At 43.1% G+C, this 12790-nt stretch overlaps 2 protein-coding genes across 12 annotated transcripts; both read right to left on the bottom strand.

Annotated features, from left to right (window-relative positions):
- Window positions 1–3516: 3516 nt before the first annotated feature.
- Window positions 3517–7971, bottom strand: LOC112287131 (chromatin remodeling protein EBS). Of its 11 annotated transcripts, none has more exons than XM_090253235.1 (7): window positions 7391–7768; window positions 6838–6912; window positions 6040–6175; window positions 5488–5561; window positions 4613–4955; window positions 4305–4373; window positions 3517–4049 (listed from the first exon to the last, which is right to left on the bottom strand). In XM_090253235.1, exons 4-7 carry the CDS (start codon window positions 5558–5560, stop codon window positions 3965–3967), a joined length of 570 nt encoding a protein of 189 aa, XP_090109361.1. In that variant the 5' UTR covers window position 5561; window positions 6040–6175; window positions 6838–6912; window positions 7391–7768; the 3' UTR covers window positions 3517–3964. The 11 variants fall into 11 exon arrangements, with proteins under 11 accessions (XP_090109361.1, XP_090109358.1, XP_090109357.1 ...); XM_090253232.1 differs by having other exon boundaries at window positions 7303–7621; XM_090253231.1 differs by having other exon boundaries at window positions 5488–5579; window positions 6722–6912; window positions 7391–7534.
- A 2590-nt stretch (window positions 7972–10561) lies between these two features.
- On the bottom strand, window positions 10562–12790 carry LOC112286880 (protein RGF1 INDUCIBLE TRANSCRIPTION FACTOR 1). The gene is made up of 2 exons (XM_024529236.3): window positions 11421–12790; window positions 10562–11196 (listed from the first exon to the last, which is right to left on the bottom strand). Exon 1 carries the CDS (start codon window positions 12475–12477, stop codon window positions 11647–11649), a length of 831 nt encoding a protein of 276 aa, XP_024385004.1. The 5' UTR covers window positions 12478–12790; the 3' UTR covers window positions 10562–11196; window positions 11421–11646.

The following is a 12790-nucleotide window of genomic DNA, read 5'->3' as shown; positions in this document are numbered from 1 at the left end:
TATCATCAATTGTAGGATTGTTTGAAGTACTGGTCGTTTTTTTTCTTTTCTTCTTTTTCAACTTCAGTGGGATTTGGGTTCTCCTAACGTTGTACAAATACAGACATCTGATCTACTCGTGGCCAAGTTCCTCTAGCGACTGGGCTATACAACTGTTATCTGTGTATTCCTACAGATTCTCCCTTCATTTGTTACAACGTTCTGTTTCTGCGTTTCTACCACCAAAGAATCTCAAATCTCATGGGTGAATTGTGTGATCTCCGTGGTGAAGGACAACATCTGTACTGGTGCTGCTTTCATGAACTTGGAAGTACAGGGCTTCTATTACTTCGTTAAGCTGAAAGTCAGATAATGCAGTTGCCAGTGTCTCCCTTGCAACAATGCGTGCCTCAACTTAGCGCAGGCTTTTGAGCAGAAACCAAAGTCCTAGCAGGTGAAGGACCAAAACTCCTGCACGCTCTTAACGAATCCCTTCCTTACAATCATAACCAGCGCAGTTCAATGTCATTCACCGGTTTCGAAAATCTTAGGCGCGAAGCTTGTAGGGGATGGGGTGGGGGGGGTGACAGACCAGGTGACCTAATGGCCCCAGGACGTTGTATCGTAACATGCGCAAATTGTCATGCGCATTGAAGGCTGTACATTTATTCGAGAGCTGAACCTGTGACAGGCTTAGCAATGTGGCTACGGATGGCTTCCAAACTTGTTCTCATTACAGTACTCCAGCCTGCCTGATTTTATCGCATAGAAGCTCAATTTATCAGACGTTGCACAGCCTGTTGGCCTTGGGAAATTTAGAGATCGCAGTACAGGCTCCACGAAATGAACTACTATTGTCCTACTACTGCAGATCAGCGGCACTGAGAATGAGTCAAGTCGTGGAACTAGTCCACAGACTTGAGTCCAAGCTTGGGAAAAACTCGTAAAAAAAAGTTGTTAGGCTTGAAGCTCACTCAATGAGACCGCTTGTTTCTTCTTAAACTCAATGTACGAAGCAGCATAGAAGAAGAAGCACACTGATCTCTTGTGGATTATACTCACGTCACGATATTAACCGACATAAAACTGTAGTGTGGCACCTCCTTTCAACCTGTACATTTCGTGAGCAAATCGGGGCTTGCTTACGCTCAAAATTATTAGAGCGCGCTGGAGGGGATAACAGTCATACACGATGCCCTGGTCATTCAGAATGGAATACTTCCTTTAGTACTATTTTCTCAAACGCCGATATGCAGCATCTTCAATGCTCAGCCTGGTTGATAGAACCTGAATATAGATAGTTGCATGTGAATTTTCGCATTGAATCTTGATTGTCAATTTCAAAACAGATCCATACAGTCTGATTTATCAAAGCATCTGGACAAACGATTTAACTCTTAGGTATAAAACTCCCAACCTTGAACGTTCAATTCCTGAGCATTTCAGACGTTCAATTTTTTAGATAATAGTGGAACTGATGTGAGATCGTGTCTGTCACGAGCAACTACTTGGGAAGACTTTAGCAAGAATTTATGTGGAATCATGAGGAAATGATGAAAAGTTCACCTATAGTTCTAGACAATTTGCGTTCGTGTCACGCAGGACGCTTAAGCATGGAAAGCTGAAACAAGAGGAAAGATTCTGACAGGAAATCGTGATCCAATCTATCAAAAGGTGTTCTATTCATTAGCTTCACGAAATTTTCTCGTAAAGTATTTGAAAGATACTCCAAAGTACAGACATAGAAGTATCCGGATTTCAGCAGTAGAAAGCACCACAAAGATGAAACAGATTAAGTTCACTCTCTTGAACACCTTTACTTGCTCCAACCATCATATGGGCAGGCTCAAAATTTTGGAATTAAATCGTATGGGGTGGGAGAGAATCCAGCACATTTGCAGCAATCTCAATCCTGAGGCCACTGAAATTCATCAAAACCACCATCATCACAACCAGCAACGTTGCAAAATGTACAGGCTGGAACAAGTCATTAAATACGGATGTTCGATTTCGGACGACCTAAGAGTCTGTTAATAAATGAAACAGAACCATTCACAAAATAATTGTAGAATATCTGATTTTTACCATGTTAAGGAGACCAAATGAGTGAATTTACACGATAATTGTCAATGGAATGTAAACCAAGTCCAAGTCGAAACTTGGGAGCGTGAAGATAAAGCCTGAAGCATGAAACTCAACGTTCAGCCAGGACAAGAACTCCGTAGGCAAGTGTATCTTCTTTCTGAAACATAAATGTACAGATAAAACTTTTAACAAACTTGATCTAATAAATGAACCACTATCACTATCCTTCAAGTACATGCAGTTCACCATGACCTCACCGTAAATGAAACGTGCTGTCTGTATCCTCCCCAATGGAAACGCACGGAACAACGTATCTCTTTCAGCCATGTAGTCTGCTTAGTCAGTTTCGTCTGGCCAGCTAAATCTCCGGTACTGAATTTCCCCCCATATCGAGCTAACGTGGAGCAAGCCACTTGTTGCAGGGGCCAAAGCATCAGCATCAGACAGTGTGACCATTGATCCCTTCCTTTCGTCACAAGTTAACAAATTCTTTGACTTCTGCCTATTTTGAAACAAGATTTGTCGTAAACAGACAAATTCATACTCATGTAGGTCACACCGAATCTTGTCTGCCACAGGAATTCCTTCGTTCAGGTCCAGACTTTGTTCGACGAGCACAACACCAAGCAGGTGAATAGTATCAAGATTAGTATGGTTTCGAGTATATTGGGGTGACTCAACATCTCATAACATACGTACATACTACTTCTCTTCAGACACCGAACCTGAACTCAGCTGGCATCTAAATCCTAAATAATCTCATGTGAAGTGCAACATTCTTCATGCACATCCTCGACCAATCTACTGTTAGCCATCTTGAGAGCAATAATGGAAAGATTTCTGATTGGCTTTTCTACCAAGCACACAAACAAAAGGCCCTCAGCTTTGCAATGCATGATTAAGCCGGGCTGGATGTGTCAGCAAATTTCTTGACATGCCATGCGCAGAACCTACTACCGAATGCTGTAGGAGGGAGGAGACAGGATTCCCAAAGATGTCGAGGGGATAACGTCATCAGGCTCAATCAAACGTTCTAAAGATTAATGCTTTGCCTACAACAATAGCGGTAACTCCACTACCGCACACAAGACTTAGATGTGGGCGTACACGTCATGATGCCTCTATTACGCTAACCCGTGCCAATCACTGATCCAGACTGTTGCTCTTGCAAGAGTGAGCGATTATTCTAGCCAGATTGGGAGCTAAAGAAAGAATAATCGGAGAATGCATGTGCAAGTTCTCACCAAATTCGTTGCTTGCTGTTATGGGCTACTTTGAAAAACTTCCTGCTTGTAAAATGAATAACGTATCATAGAAATGGCAATATACAGCAGTAATGTAGCAGTCTGGCGTTAGATGTGCACATTCTGTTAAGTGCCTTCGTGAGAACAATGCACTGCATATTAACTTACTGCACCTCGCCCAAACTTCACAGCACCGATTGAGTCTCCATTAAAATGCAAATTAGGTAGCTTAATTTCTGTTGAAAAATTATTGCAATCAAATATTAAATGGCACAGTCGACGGATGGCCAAATTGGACTTCTACGACGGGGCTAAACTCATATGCATTTTCAATTGCGCACGAGCATCTTCTTCAACTTTCCATGATACTGCAAATATCCCCTCCCAGTCTGGAAAGAAAGAAACTGAGGTAGCAACGACTAGACCTATTTCATCTCAGCAGGAAAAATCAATTTCTATAAGCTTGGCCTGCCGCAGAGATGGACTGAAACCATTCATAATCTCTGACACATTCATAAGACAGGATTCATCTCTCCCTCATTTGAAATCTTGAGTCCTACTACTTGGTGTAAATGGATCCAAGTCTTGCTCCCTACTACCAATAAAAATCGAGGTTAACGATTAGCAGTAAATTGCTATATTGATGATGACTGGCCTCAACTATTGATACAGTCAGGGCAATGAAAGTTCTTGACATTTTTTATGTCTTCGGAAGAAAGCATTACACATTTCGGATGAAACCTGTAGAGACACAATGACACATTCAGTCTCTCAGAAGAAATCGAAAATTCACCAGCTTGAACTTAATATTTAAGGAGAGAGTTGATATTGGACGAGCAACACTTCACTCAGCCAAAAGCAAATTCTACTAAACACAACGATATCTCATCCAGTGGCACTTTCTTTTTAAGGTCCTAAACATTTTTAGCGCCACTAATTACTACTCACTGAAAACAGAGATGCAAATAGACATCTACAATTGAAGATGAGTATTACCAGTCTTTACAGTTCTCGCATTGAACCATTAAATCATCGGGATTGTAGGGCATCTCACACTTACAATACCTGCGAAAAAAATATAAATCAGTATCACAGAAAACACACAGTTGTTATTAGCAACAAGTCAGGTCTCACTAACGACAGAAGAAAACAGCAGAAAAGCCTCGAGCAAATCCCCCGACTAGTCAGCACATCATGTCTACTACATGCAATCAATATCTTAACAGGAGTGACAGAATCAGGGGTTGATTACCGTCCCTCTGTGTAAGCTAAAGAACACAAATGGCAATTAGACAATAACTTACACGGCAACACGATCTGGCGAAAATGTCCCAGATCTAGCATTGTAATCGAATCGGCAGAAATAATCATCTGTTCCTACATCCTCCAGGCGTGTGTAATCTTTGAAAGTGTGGATAGTGCACTTGTTTTCTACGGCCTCGGGGCTGCAAACGTCGTAGTGGTCAGAAAGAAAAAGCTCTTTTGAGCCATGAAATTGCCTACGCCCACCTGCCGACTCTTCAGGTCGATAGTACCAACGCACTTTCAGCGTTATTTTCTCTGCCGCGTCAAGCTCAATGAGTTCAATCCTTGCCACATACGGGGGTGTGGTGAGATCTGGTGGCCGCAAAGTCACCGTATCTCCAGCTGCCATGACGCCAAAAACACCAGTGTGAGAAGAATAAATTTAACTTAGTTATAGGATTGGGTTACAGGTCATCCCTTTCAAGCCTAAGCATGCTTTTTAGAGTTGTCAAGTTCCGGCTACCAATCGTTCTGATTAATTACCTCAATGTAATGGTATCCTTTGAACAGAGTTCCTCGGCAACCCTGTGAAAGAAAACAATGGGGCCAAGTTGCTACTGTCAGTGGCGGAAGCAGCAACCAACAGAAATCGCCGCCTTGTTTTCTTTTCACAGGTGCCAAGGACTAAAACCTCCAAAAGCCGTTATGAGGATGGAACATACATGTTTAAATACCAAGTTACTCAGCTGCTAACGGCTTCCTTACCAATATCCAAAAAAACAATACCAGCGAGGGGTAGTGGGTCGTGACTCAAACTAGGTTTAAGATTGAGAAACCCTAAACTAATCGAGCTCACAGTTGTACAAAAATCAAGCACGAACGATTGAGCCCATTGATTAGCAAAGCCTACCTCAACATTGTTGGAGAAACTTACGTTTGATAATTTTCTGAGTGTTGGCAATGCGGTAGTAATCCAGCCGACTTTTAGTGGTACGCTTCTTTGTCATACTGCACATTTAAGATTAACTGGAAACAGATTAGATCCACAACGTGCTGCAAATTTGCAACTGAATTGCCAGCATGGGTATAGCATGACTCTCCCCTTCAGGACCTCCTTCACATGGGCCACTGGAGCAGTGCTTTACGATCTGCGAAATAACTCTCTGAAGAGATTTTCGGAAGAAGATTGTTGACACAAAACACAATATAATTCCGCCGGTTCAGCAACAAAGTGGTCACAATTCCAGTTGGTTTACCCGATTGTCTATGTGTAATAAACAAATCGTAGCCCTTCCCAGTTAGAACCATAACGTGATCTCATTACCTCCTGGGTGCACATATTGAATGTGATAAAGTGCAATCCTTATCCCAACGCCCTTGACATTGTGATTGACAATGAGATCATGACAACTCCATGACTTAACCATGCATACGTGTACTCAGGAATGCAACTGAAACCAAAAGAGGAAGCGTTGAGCATACTCACTCTAAATATTGAAAGACGCTTCAAAGGATACTAATTATTAGTGGGTGCAGATCCTTCCCGTCGGCACCCCCTAATCTGTTACGAGTGCCACATTATCCCCTCAAATTTCAGGCTACCTTGCAGTAATAAAAGCGACCTGCATATACAGAGCTATAAATCAGATGGTATTTTTTGTCCCGACCTCAATATTATCAACTATCAGTATCAGACAGGGGCCAGTAGAGCGTATTGTTCCAGGTACAAACCATCGACACTTAGGGCATCTTTATCAACATTGTATCGAGTCACACACACTTCGCATTGTGTTTTCTTTTTCCCAGAAGAGAAAATATTGAAACCTTGCTGTAAGTCAAGATCCAAAAATTGGAAACTCGAATTACATGGTATGTATATGGTTAAGAATTAATTGCTGATTAATCCCGTCCTGGAACAACTCAATGAGCACCCAAGAGCATCTTCATTTCACTCCAATAGGAATTGGTTCATTGACAGAAGTTGAAACTGTAAAAGAGATGCCCACCACCGTCGAGAACATTTCCTTCGAGATACATGTAATGCAGTATTCCAAGTGATGAATACAACGAAAATGGGATACAATCACGACTTAATTTCCAACTGTTAAAAAGAACTGCAAGAACCCAAGTCTCACAGGAGGCATTAGTTAGAGAATCCTATCACTCACAGAAAATCTCCAGCGAAACTCCTGGCACCTACGCCCATCAGACAAACTACGCAAGCATTCAGAAAAGCTGTCGGAATATCCACAAATCGCCGGCTCCGATGGAAGGATTTACTCACAATTACTCATCGCTGTCATAAGGGCCCATCGAGCGACCCAACACCTATCAACGCTGTGCATGGACGTGAATCAACCTTGAACACGTTCAACAGAGTAGAAGCAAACATTGATTTAGGGCTCTTGTCCAAAAACCGTCTAATTAGCCAGGCAGCAGCAAATATCAAGAACTAGAGAAGAACCCAAGAATGCTAAGGAACCCAACTTCGAGCTTCATATCATCAATTCCTTGCAGACGCTTCAAAACACCAACTCCATCAAAACGCACACATACCCACCTTTAATGCAACGCTCTAGCGAGAGAGGCAACAATCAACAACCTTCAAAGACCAGAAGCTCCCTCACAGGAAGATATCCGCCAATCAACCCACAAACCAAGCAAACTAACCGAGAATATACATTCAAGCCCCCAACACCCCGCCCTACAGGGTAGTAATACCGTATGAATTCACTGATCATCAACCAACCTTTTCATGCAAAACTGACACTGGATGTTGAGAGCCAACCACAAGCCGCACACAATCATTCAACATTTCCACCACATTTTCACCACACCTGCACAATAAATTTTTTTAAATGCTTCATGTAGACTTCCAATGAAGAGCTCCGGCTCTTGTGTCTGCGGCCTCTCCTGTACAGTGTGAAACGGAGGTCACCCACAACCCAATAACCTTACTGGCGATCATGGGCAGGCTGTCCACGCGGCCTTCTTTGCAAGTTGCTGTAATATTACTTTGTGTTGCATTGTACTGAGCCAAGTCTAAACCCATCCTCCTCCCCCAGTTCACCTACGGCCTGGAACCGCAACCGTGTTTCTGACAAGCGTTTGGAGCTTTGCATCTACAAAACCAAATCTGGGTTGCAAATCGCATCGGCATATTCTTCACACAAAGAGAAAATAACAGGGGAGAATTCTTCAAACTCCTCCTCGACACATCTTGGATCTGGGGTTACAGCATTTTAACAGTGCCTCTTCTAATAATTGAACGCTGGACCTGGCACAGGTGAGAATGTGAACAGGCCATTTGCTGGTGACCTGGAAATGCATGAGTGCAGGACATGCTTGATCATGCCACCTTCCACGGCTCTCCTTGTGTAAGTTACACAAGCAGATAACTAGCCCGTGGCACAAGTATGAGCACACAAGTGGGTACTCCTCAATCGTTGTTTAACTTAGTGGCTACGGCAGCCAGCGGCTAGTCATTGCGAGAGCGGGAAAATTAAAACTGTTGTATACATTATCAAGCTGGTTGACTTCGGCGTTACTGAGACAGTACGTGTGCGCTTTGACAGTAGCCCACCCTTGGATGTTGCAGAGTTTCTGCGGCAGCAACAAATTATTATTTCATACCAAGGGCAGAAGACTTTGTGGTTTCCCTACTGTTTGAAGACCTAGGCATTCTCAAAAGATTGTCCTCTTTTGCAGACTGAAATGAGCTGTGTATGGGGAGAACCAGCAGCTTAGTACGTGAACAGCCGTTGAAGCTTTTTGAGTGTTGACTCAACATTGAAACTGCAGGAAAGGAGTCAAACTAACTTTGCGTAGAAACTAGTATCCAAACGCTTAAAATATTAAAATTAAAAACCATATATGGCAGAGAAGACTGTAGGTCACCGAGTTCTCATGGAAAATGAGGGATTGAGCTTGTACTCGAATTTGTACAGAGATTGGAAGCAGGCATGCCTTGCAAATGGGCGGCCCATGGAAATAACCTCTTCAGAGTTTGAGATACTTATTCTCGATTCCAATGGTGAATGCTTGAACACTGCTTCTGTTAGGAGCTGGGATAATTGTGGGTGAGTTTGACCAGGACAATATACTGCTTGGCAACCATCAAAAGCTACCAATATTGAAAAAGTGAAATCTGTTCACGTCATGTGGGGCCATGGTGTTGGCCTGGCACTCCTGCATACCAAATGTGGCAGAACCCAGAGTTGAATGTGTTGTTTACATAAAAGAACTGGGTCAGATTTGCAATCCCTGAGAAAAATATTCTTGTGACCTGTGATTAAATGAAGGCACAGCGAGATCTCCTGCATCTAGTTCTGTGAGGCAAGCAACATGTGATAAAAGTGATGACAATGATCTAAGTTTTTTTGTGGCGTTTAGGAAATTTTCTTTTAAAGGAATCATGCAACCTTGTTCTTCAAACTAATTATAGTTATTTCATGAAATATGGAGGGTGGTTTTGTTTGTTGGAAAGATAATTTTGGTATGCTACGTCAGATTAAAAATTCCCTTCAAGATCAAATCTTTAAAAACCAAGTTTCAGGTGGAAAAGGATCAAAGTTGTCCAAAGTTGACCGGAGTTTGACTTTTGGTAGTTGTGGTCATGTATTCTTTAAAATGGGTAGATGAATTATTTTATAAAATGGTTCAAATAAATAAGTAACACTCTGCATGATCCGTAAAATTCTATCAGAAATGAAAATAGATAAAGTTTAATATTTAACAAGTACATATGAAGAACATTGAAACCCACAATTGAGTTGACGAGTTTCCTTACAAATAAGGCATTCCTTCCGAGAGTGGAAAAGCCTTGCGTGCGAAGTATCTCGCTTTAAAGATTCAAAGGAAATGAAGGGAAAGAGGGAGAAAAGAAAAGAGGATACGGGATAAGTGAAAAGGTGTAATCTATACAGCATTTCCGTGCCAAAGACAACAAAGGGATAGAAGGCAGATGAAAAAAAAAAAAAAAAAAAAAAAAACTTATACCACAAGTAACAGGCGGCGCTTCCCAAAATGCCAACATACCATTTCGCGGGAACTTTCCAAGTTTGTGAGCCTCTTGTGGGCACCTGCTAAATTTACCTTCCTTTTGTCCCTATCAACTTGGTTCTCACCAGTGGATAAATGCTTCATGTTCGCGACCCACGGTCACCTCCTCGAAGTAGTGAACCTGCTTTTCTAATCAGCATATTAATCGGCAGATTAAAGTGGTGATGTTTACCTGATTAGTTTTCGACTCACGCATGGACATGACTAGACGCCACTTTGGGCACTTTAGTAGAATTTTAACGTGCTTGATCGTGAGCGGAATGGACACTCGATGATCGCCCAGGATAACTTCAAAATTGCCAGTACGTGTAATGCGACAATGTCCAAGGAAAGAGTAGTAAACATCAGATTTGTCCTCACAAAATTGGTTCCATCGTTCTAAATCAATGATCTTGTGAGTTACAAAGCAGATCCGTGGGGTGCCGGAACTTGCAAAGCATAAAGTGGTGGGCTTGTATGGTCAAAGTCATTTAACAGCACAATGATTGGCGAGCTTGTGATTGACACCGATGACCTACAATCTACAGATTTAGATATTGTTCACCTGCAATCCACGCAGCATGGAAACACCAAACTATCTGCGGAGACACGGCACTGGAATTGACGACGGTCATGGCCACAAGGCTATTGAGCACCCCTGAACAGCAAGGATAACTTTGACTTGCGTATGACCAAGTTAGACGAAAAAAGTCCATGCTAAGACACGAGAATTCACTGACAGGCAGCATGATAATTTTCTTCAATTCACACGCATGAATATACACATTGCAAAGCAACGTTTACTTTATGTAAGGATCAACGCACAGATCCCCGGAACCCCATAGCCACAACCATCACATTCCAAAAAAAAAAAAAAAGCATGCGGTGACCATTTACAACCAAACACTAGGTAGAGAATAAGAAAAGCAAACAAATGTAAGTGAAAACTTGAATATTCACATGAAAGGTTGTGAGAAAATCATGAATTTACACTCATTTTCTTAGATAATATACATCGGAGTATTCATAGCAACGGAGCATACTAGAAAGTTACATTAAGACTTATGGATCCTTCTATATTACATGCCAGCGTCGTCAGGTCAGATTTGATTGACCACAACTCCACCCTTAGACACTGCAAACATTTCAATTGCGAGTATTTCTGACTTTAATGATAAATTAGCGAAACTTTCGAGAATCCTTGCCTGTACACTATTATGTCAAGTCCGTAACTGGTTAAATTACATTCCTCCACGTCTAACTTATGAAACCGTGAATGAGGATTTCCTAAATTTACGCCCAGCTTGTATCATGACGCCATTACACCTGGGCTTTGTTCTTCACCCAACTTTGTTAGTGTCTGTCAAGGTTGTCTCTGAGAAGCAGAAATGGGAGATACACGCGACGAGTCTCAGTTCGGACTCTAGTAAACGGCGTGATTATTCAGCTGCCCGTCTAGTAGACACCTTCATTGATCTGTATTAATGACATACAACAAGCTCCGCTGCAATCTCTGTAATTCATTGTCGACGACCGAGCATTCCCCTCCATTCCCTAACAACAGTCCTCTGTTCCAGATTCGTGGATACACAATCGATGTGCCCTGTTCACAAGAAAAGGAAACGAGAAGTAAGAAAAAAAGGGTCAACACGCGCTGCAATAGCCAAAATTGACAATGTGTCACAAGAGCGGTGGAGTAAGAGTGCAGACCAAGAAAACTCTCAATCGACTAAAAGTGCGAAAAAAATATGGCGTTAAACGGAATGCCAAAGGGACCAACGCCAAGAAACAAGAAGCGACTAATCACTGTTTCAGAATGAGGATTACCTTGCTTGCAAAATAGAAAGGCGGCATTGCTGCGCTCAAGGGCTGTAAGGCTGGTCACTTTCCACAACCACCGCATTCTACTTTCCACCACCACTGGGCTCGCGGTGTCGACAAAATCCCTCCTCCACACTTTCGTACAAAATAAGTAACTTCGCTTGCTTCAACTAATAGCATAAAAGCAAATTGTACACCCACGTTCACCCGTTGGCCATCCGCAAATTAACGCTCAGAACATAGGCGCCCTGTGAGGGCGCACTTGCTTCCTGTGGTGTACCTTGGGACCTGACTCGTAAGTCGGTGTGGGAGGTGCCATGGGGCTCATCGACGACAATCGCAGTTCATCGTCCCGGGGAAGGAGAACCGACATGCCAACACTAGGTGATGCAGACAATGCAACCTTTACTTTCTTCGACAACGGCCACTGGGTATCCTTGGCGCTGCGCTTTGAGTTCTTCATAGGAGTATCAGGGGTGAAATCCATAATTCCTGAGCCATGGCTGTGCGCACTGTGTTCCGAAGACATTGCACCTACACTGACTGTGCATCCCTTGGTAAAGAATCCTGGGCCCGACTTGGAGAACATCGTCAGTGTGAGGGTAAAATCGTGAGGATCCTGCTGAATTACCGCCAACTTGCACGAGATAGAGCAGAACCTAACCGGGTCGGCAATGCTGCGGTGGCACCACTCGCAGTAATGCGCCGCGCCCTTGACAATCTTGGTCTGCGGCTTCGACTGCAAGAACACAATCTTTGCGCTGTTGATGGTATATGGCTGAATATTGGCGAGGTCCACGTACTTCTGAATATCAGAAATGCGCACGACATCCCTGTGCGACGCCCTCCTGATTTGTATGGTAGCGTGTCCCTGTCCTCTGTGAGAAGCCGCCAGCCCTTCCGGACACAATGGTCCCTCCTGTGGACAGTCAAAACAAAATTGATTCCTCTCATTCTTCCCTGAAGTGTGGTGGTTGCACTGCGAGAAGAAGTTCTCGCTGTTCACCAACGCCGGCAACCACGACGGCCCTTCACGATTCATGAACATCCCGCCCATCACCATTGTACCTTGTTTCTAAGCACACTTCCCAACTCCCACAATGCAATGCACACTCAATTCACCCTCTAAACAACACGAGATGCAGACGCACCCGCTTCCCAATTCACTCCCAAGCCTCACAATACTCCGACTCGGTCAGAACCACCACCCGCGGCTTCTCTAGCCACTATACGAGAATGAAAGGTAAAAGACGAAGTCTGGGTAGTTTTATACGAGAGAGAGAGAGAGAGAGAGAGAGCGAAGAGGTTGATGGTACTCGGAGAAGTCTAGGAGAGGGAAAAACAGAGAGATCTGTTGGGTCTCGAAGAAGGTGTCA

The sequence above is a fragment of the Physcomitrium patens genome, chromosome 9 (genome assembly GCF_059467195.1).
Source record: "Physcomitrium patens ecotype Gransden chromosome 9, ASM5946719v1, whole genome shotgun sequence".
NCBI classification, from domain to species: Eukaryota; Viridiplantae; Streptophyta; class Bryopsida; order Funariales; family Funariaceae; genus Physcomitrium; species Physcomitrium patens.
This window is presented reverse-complemented; position numbering and strand designations above follow the sequence as displayed.

Coding starts and splice junctions, on each gene's coding strand:
- LOC112287131 (XM_090253231.1), bottom strand. CDS start 5,569: ATGTGCAGTATGACAAAGAAGCGTACCACTAAAAGTCGGCTGGATTAC. Junction 4,374..4,612: donor TCGCCAGATCGTGTTGCCGT/GTAAGTTATTGT, acceptor TTTTTTTCGCAG/GTATTGTAAGTGTGAGATGC. Junction 4,050..4,304: donor TGCGAGAACTGTAAAGACTG/GTAATACTCATC, acceptor GTGTCTCTACAG/GTTTCATCCGAAATGTGTAA.
- LOC112286880 (XM_024529236.3), bottom strand. CDS start 12,477: ATGGTGATGGGCGGGATGTTCATGAATCGTGAAGGGCCGTCGTGGTTG.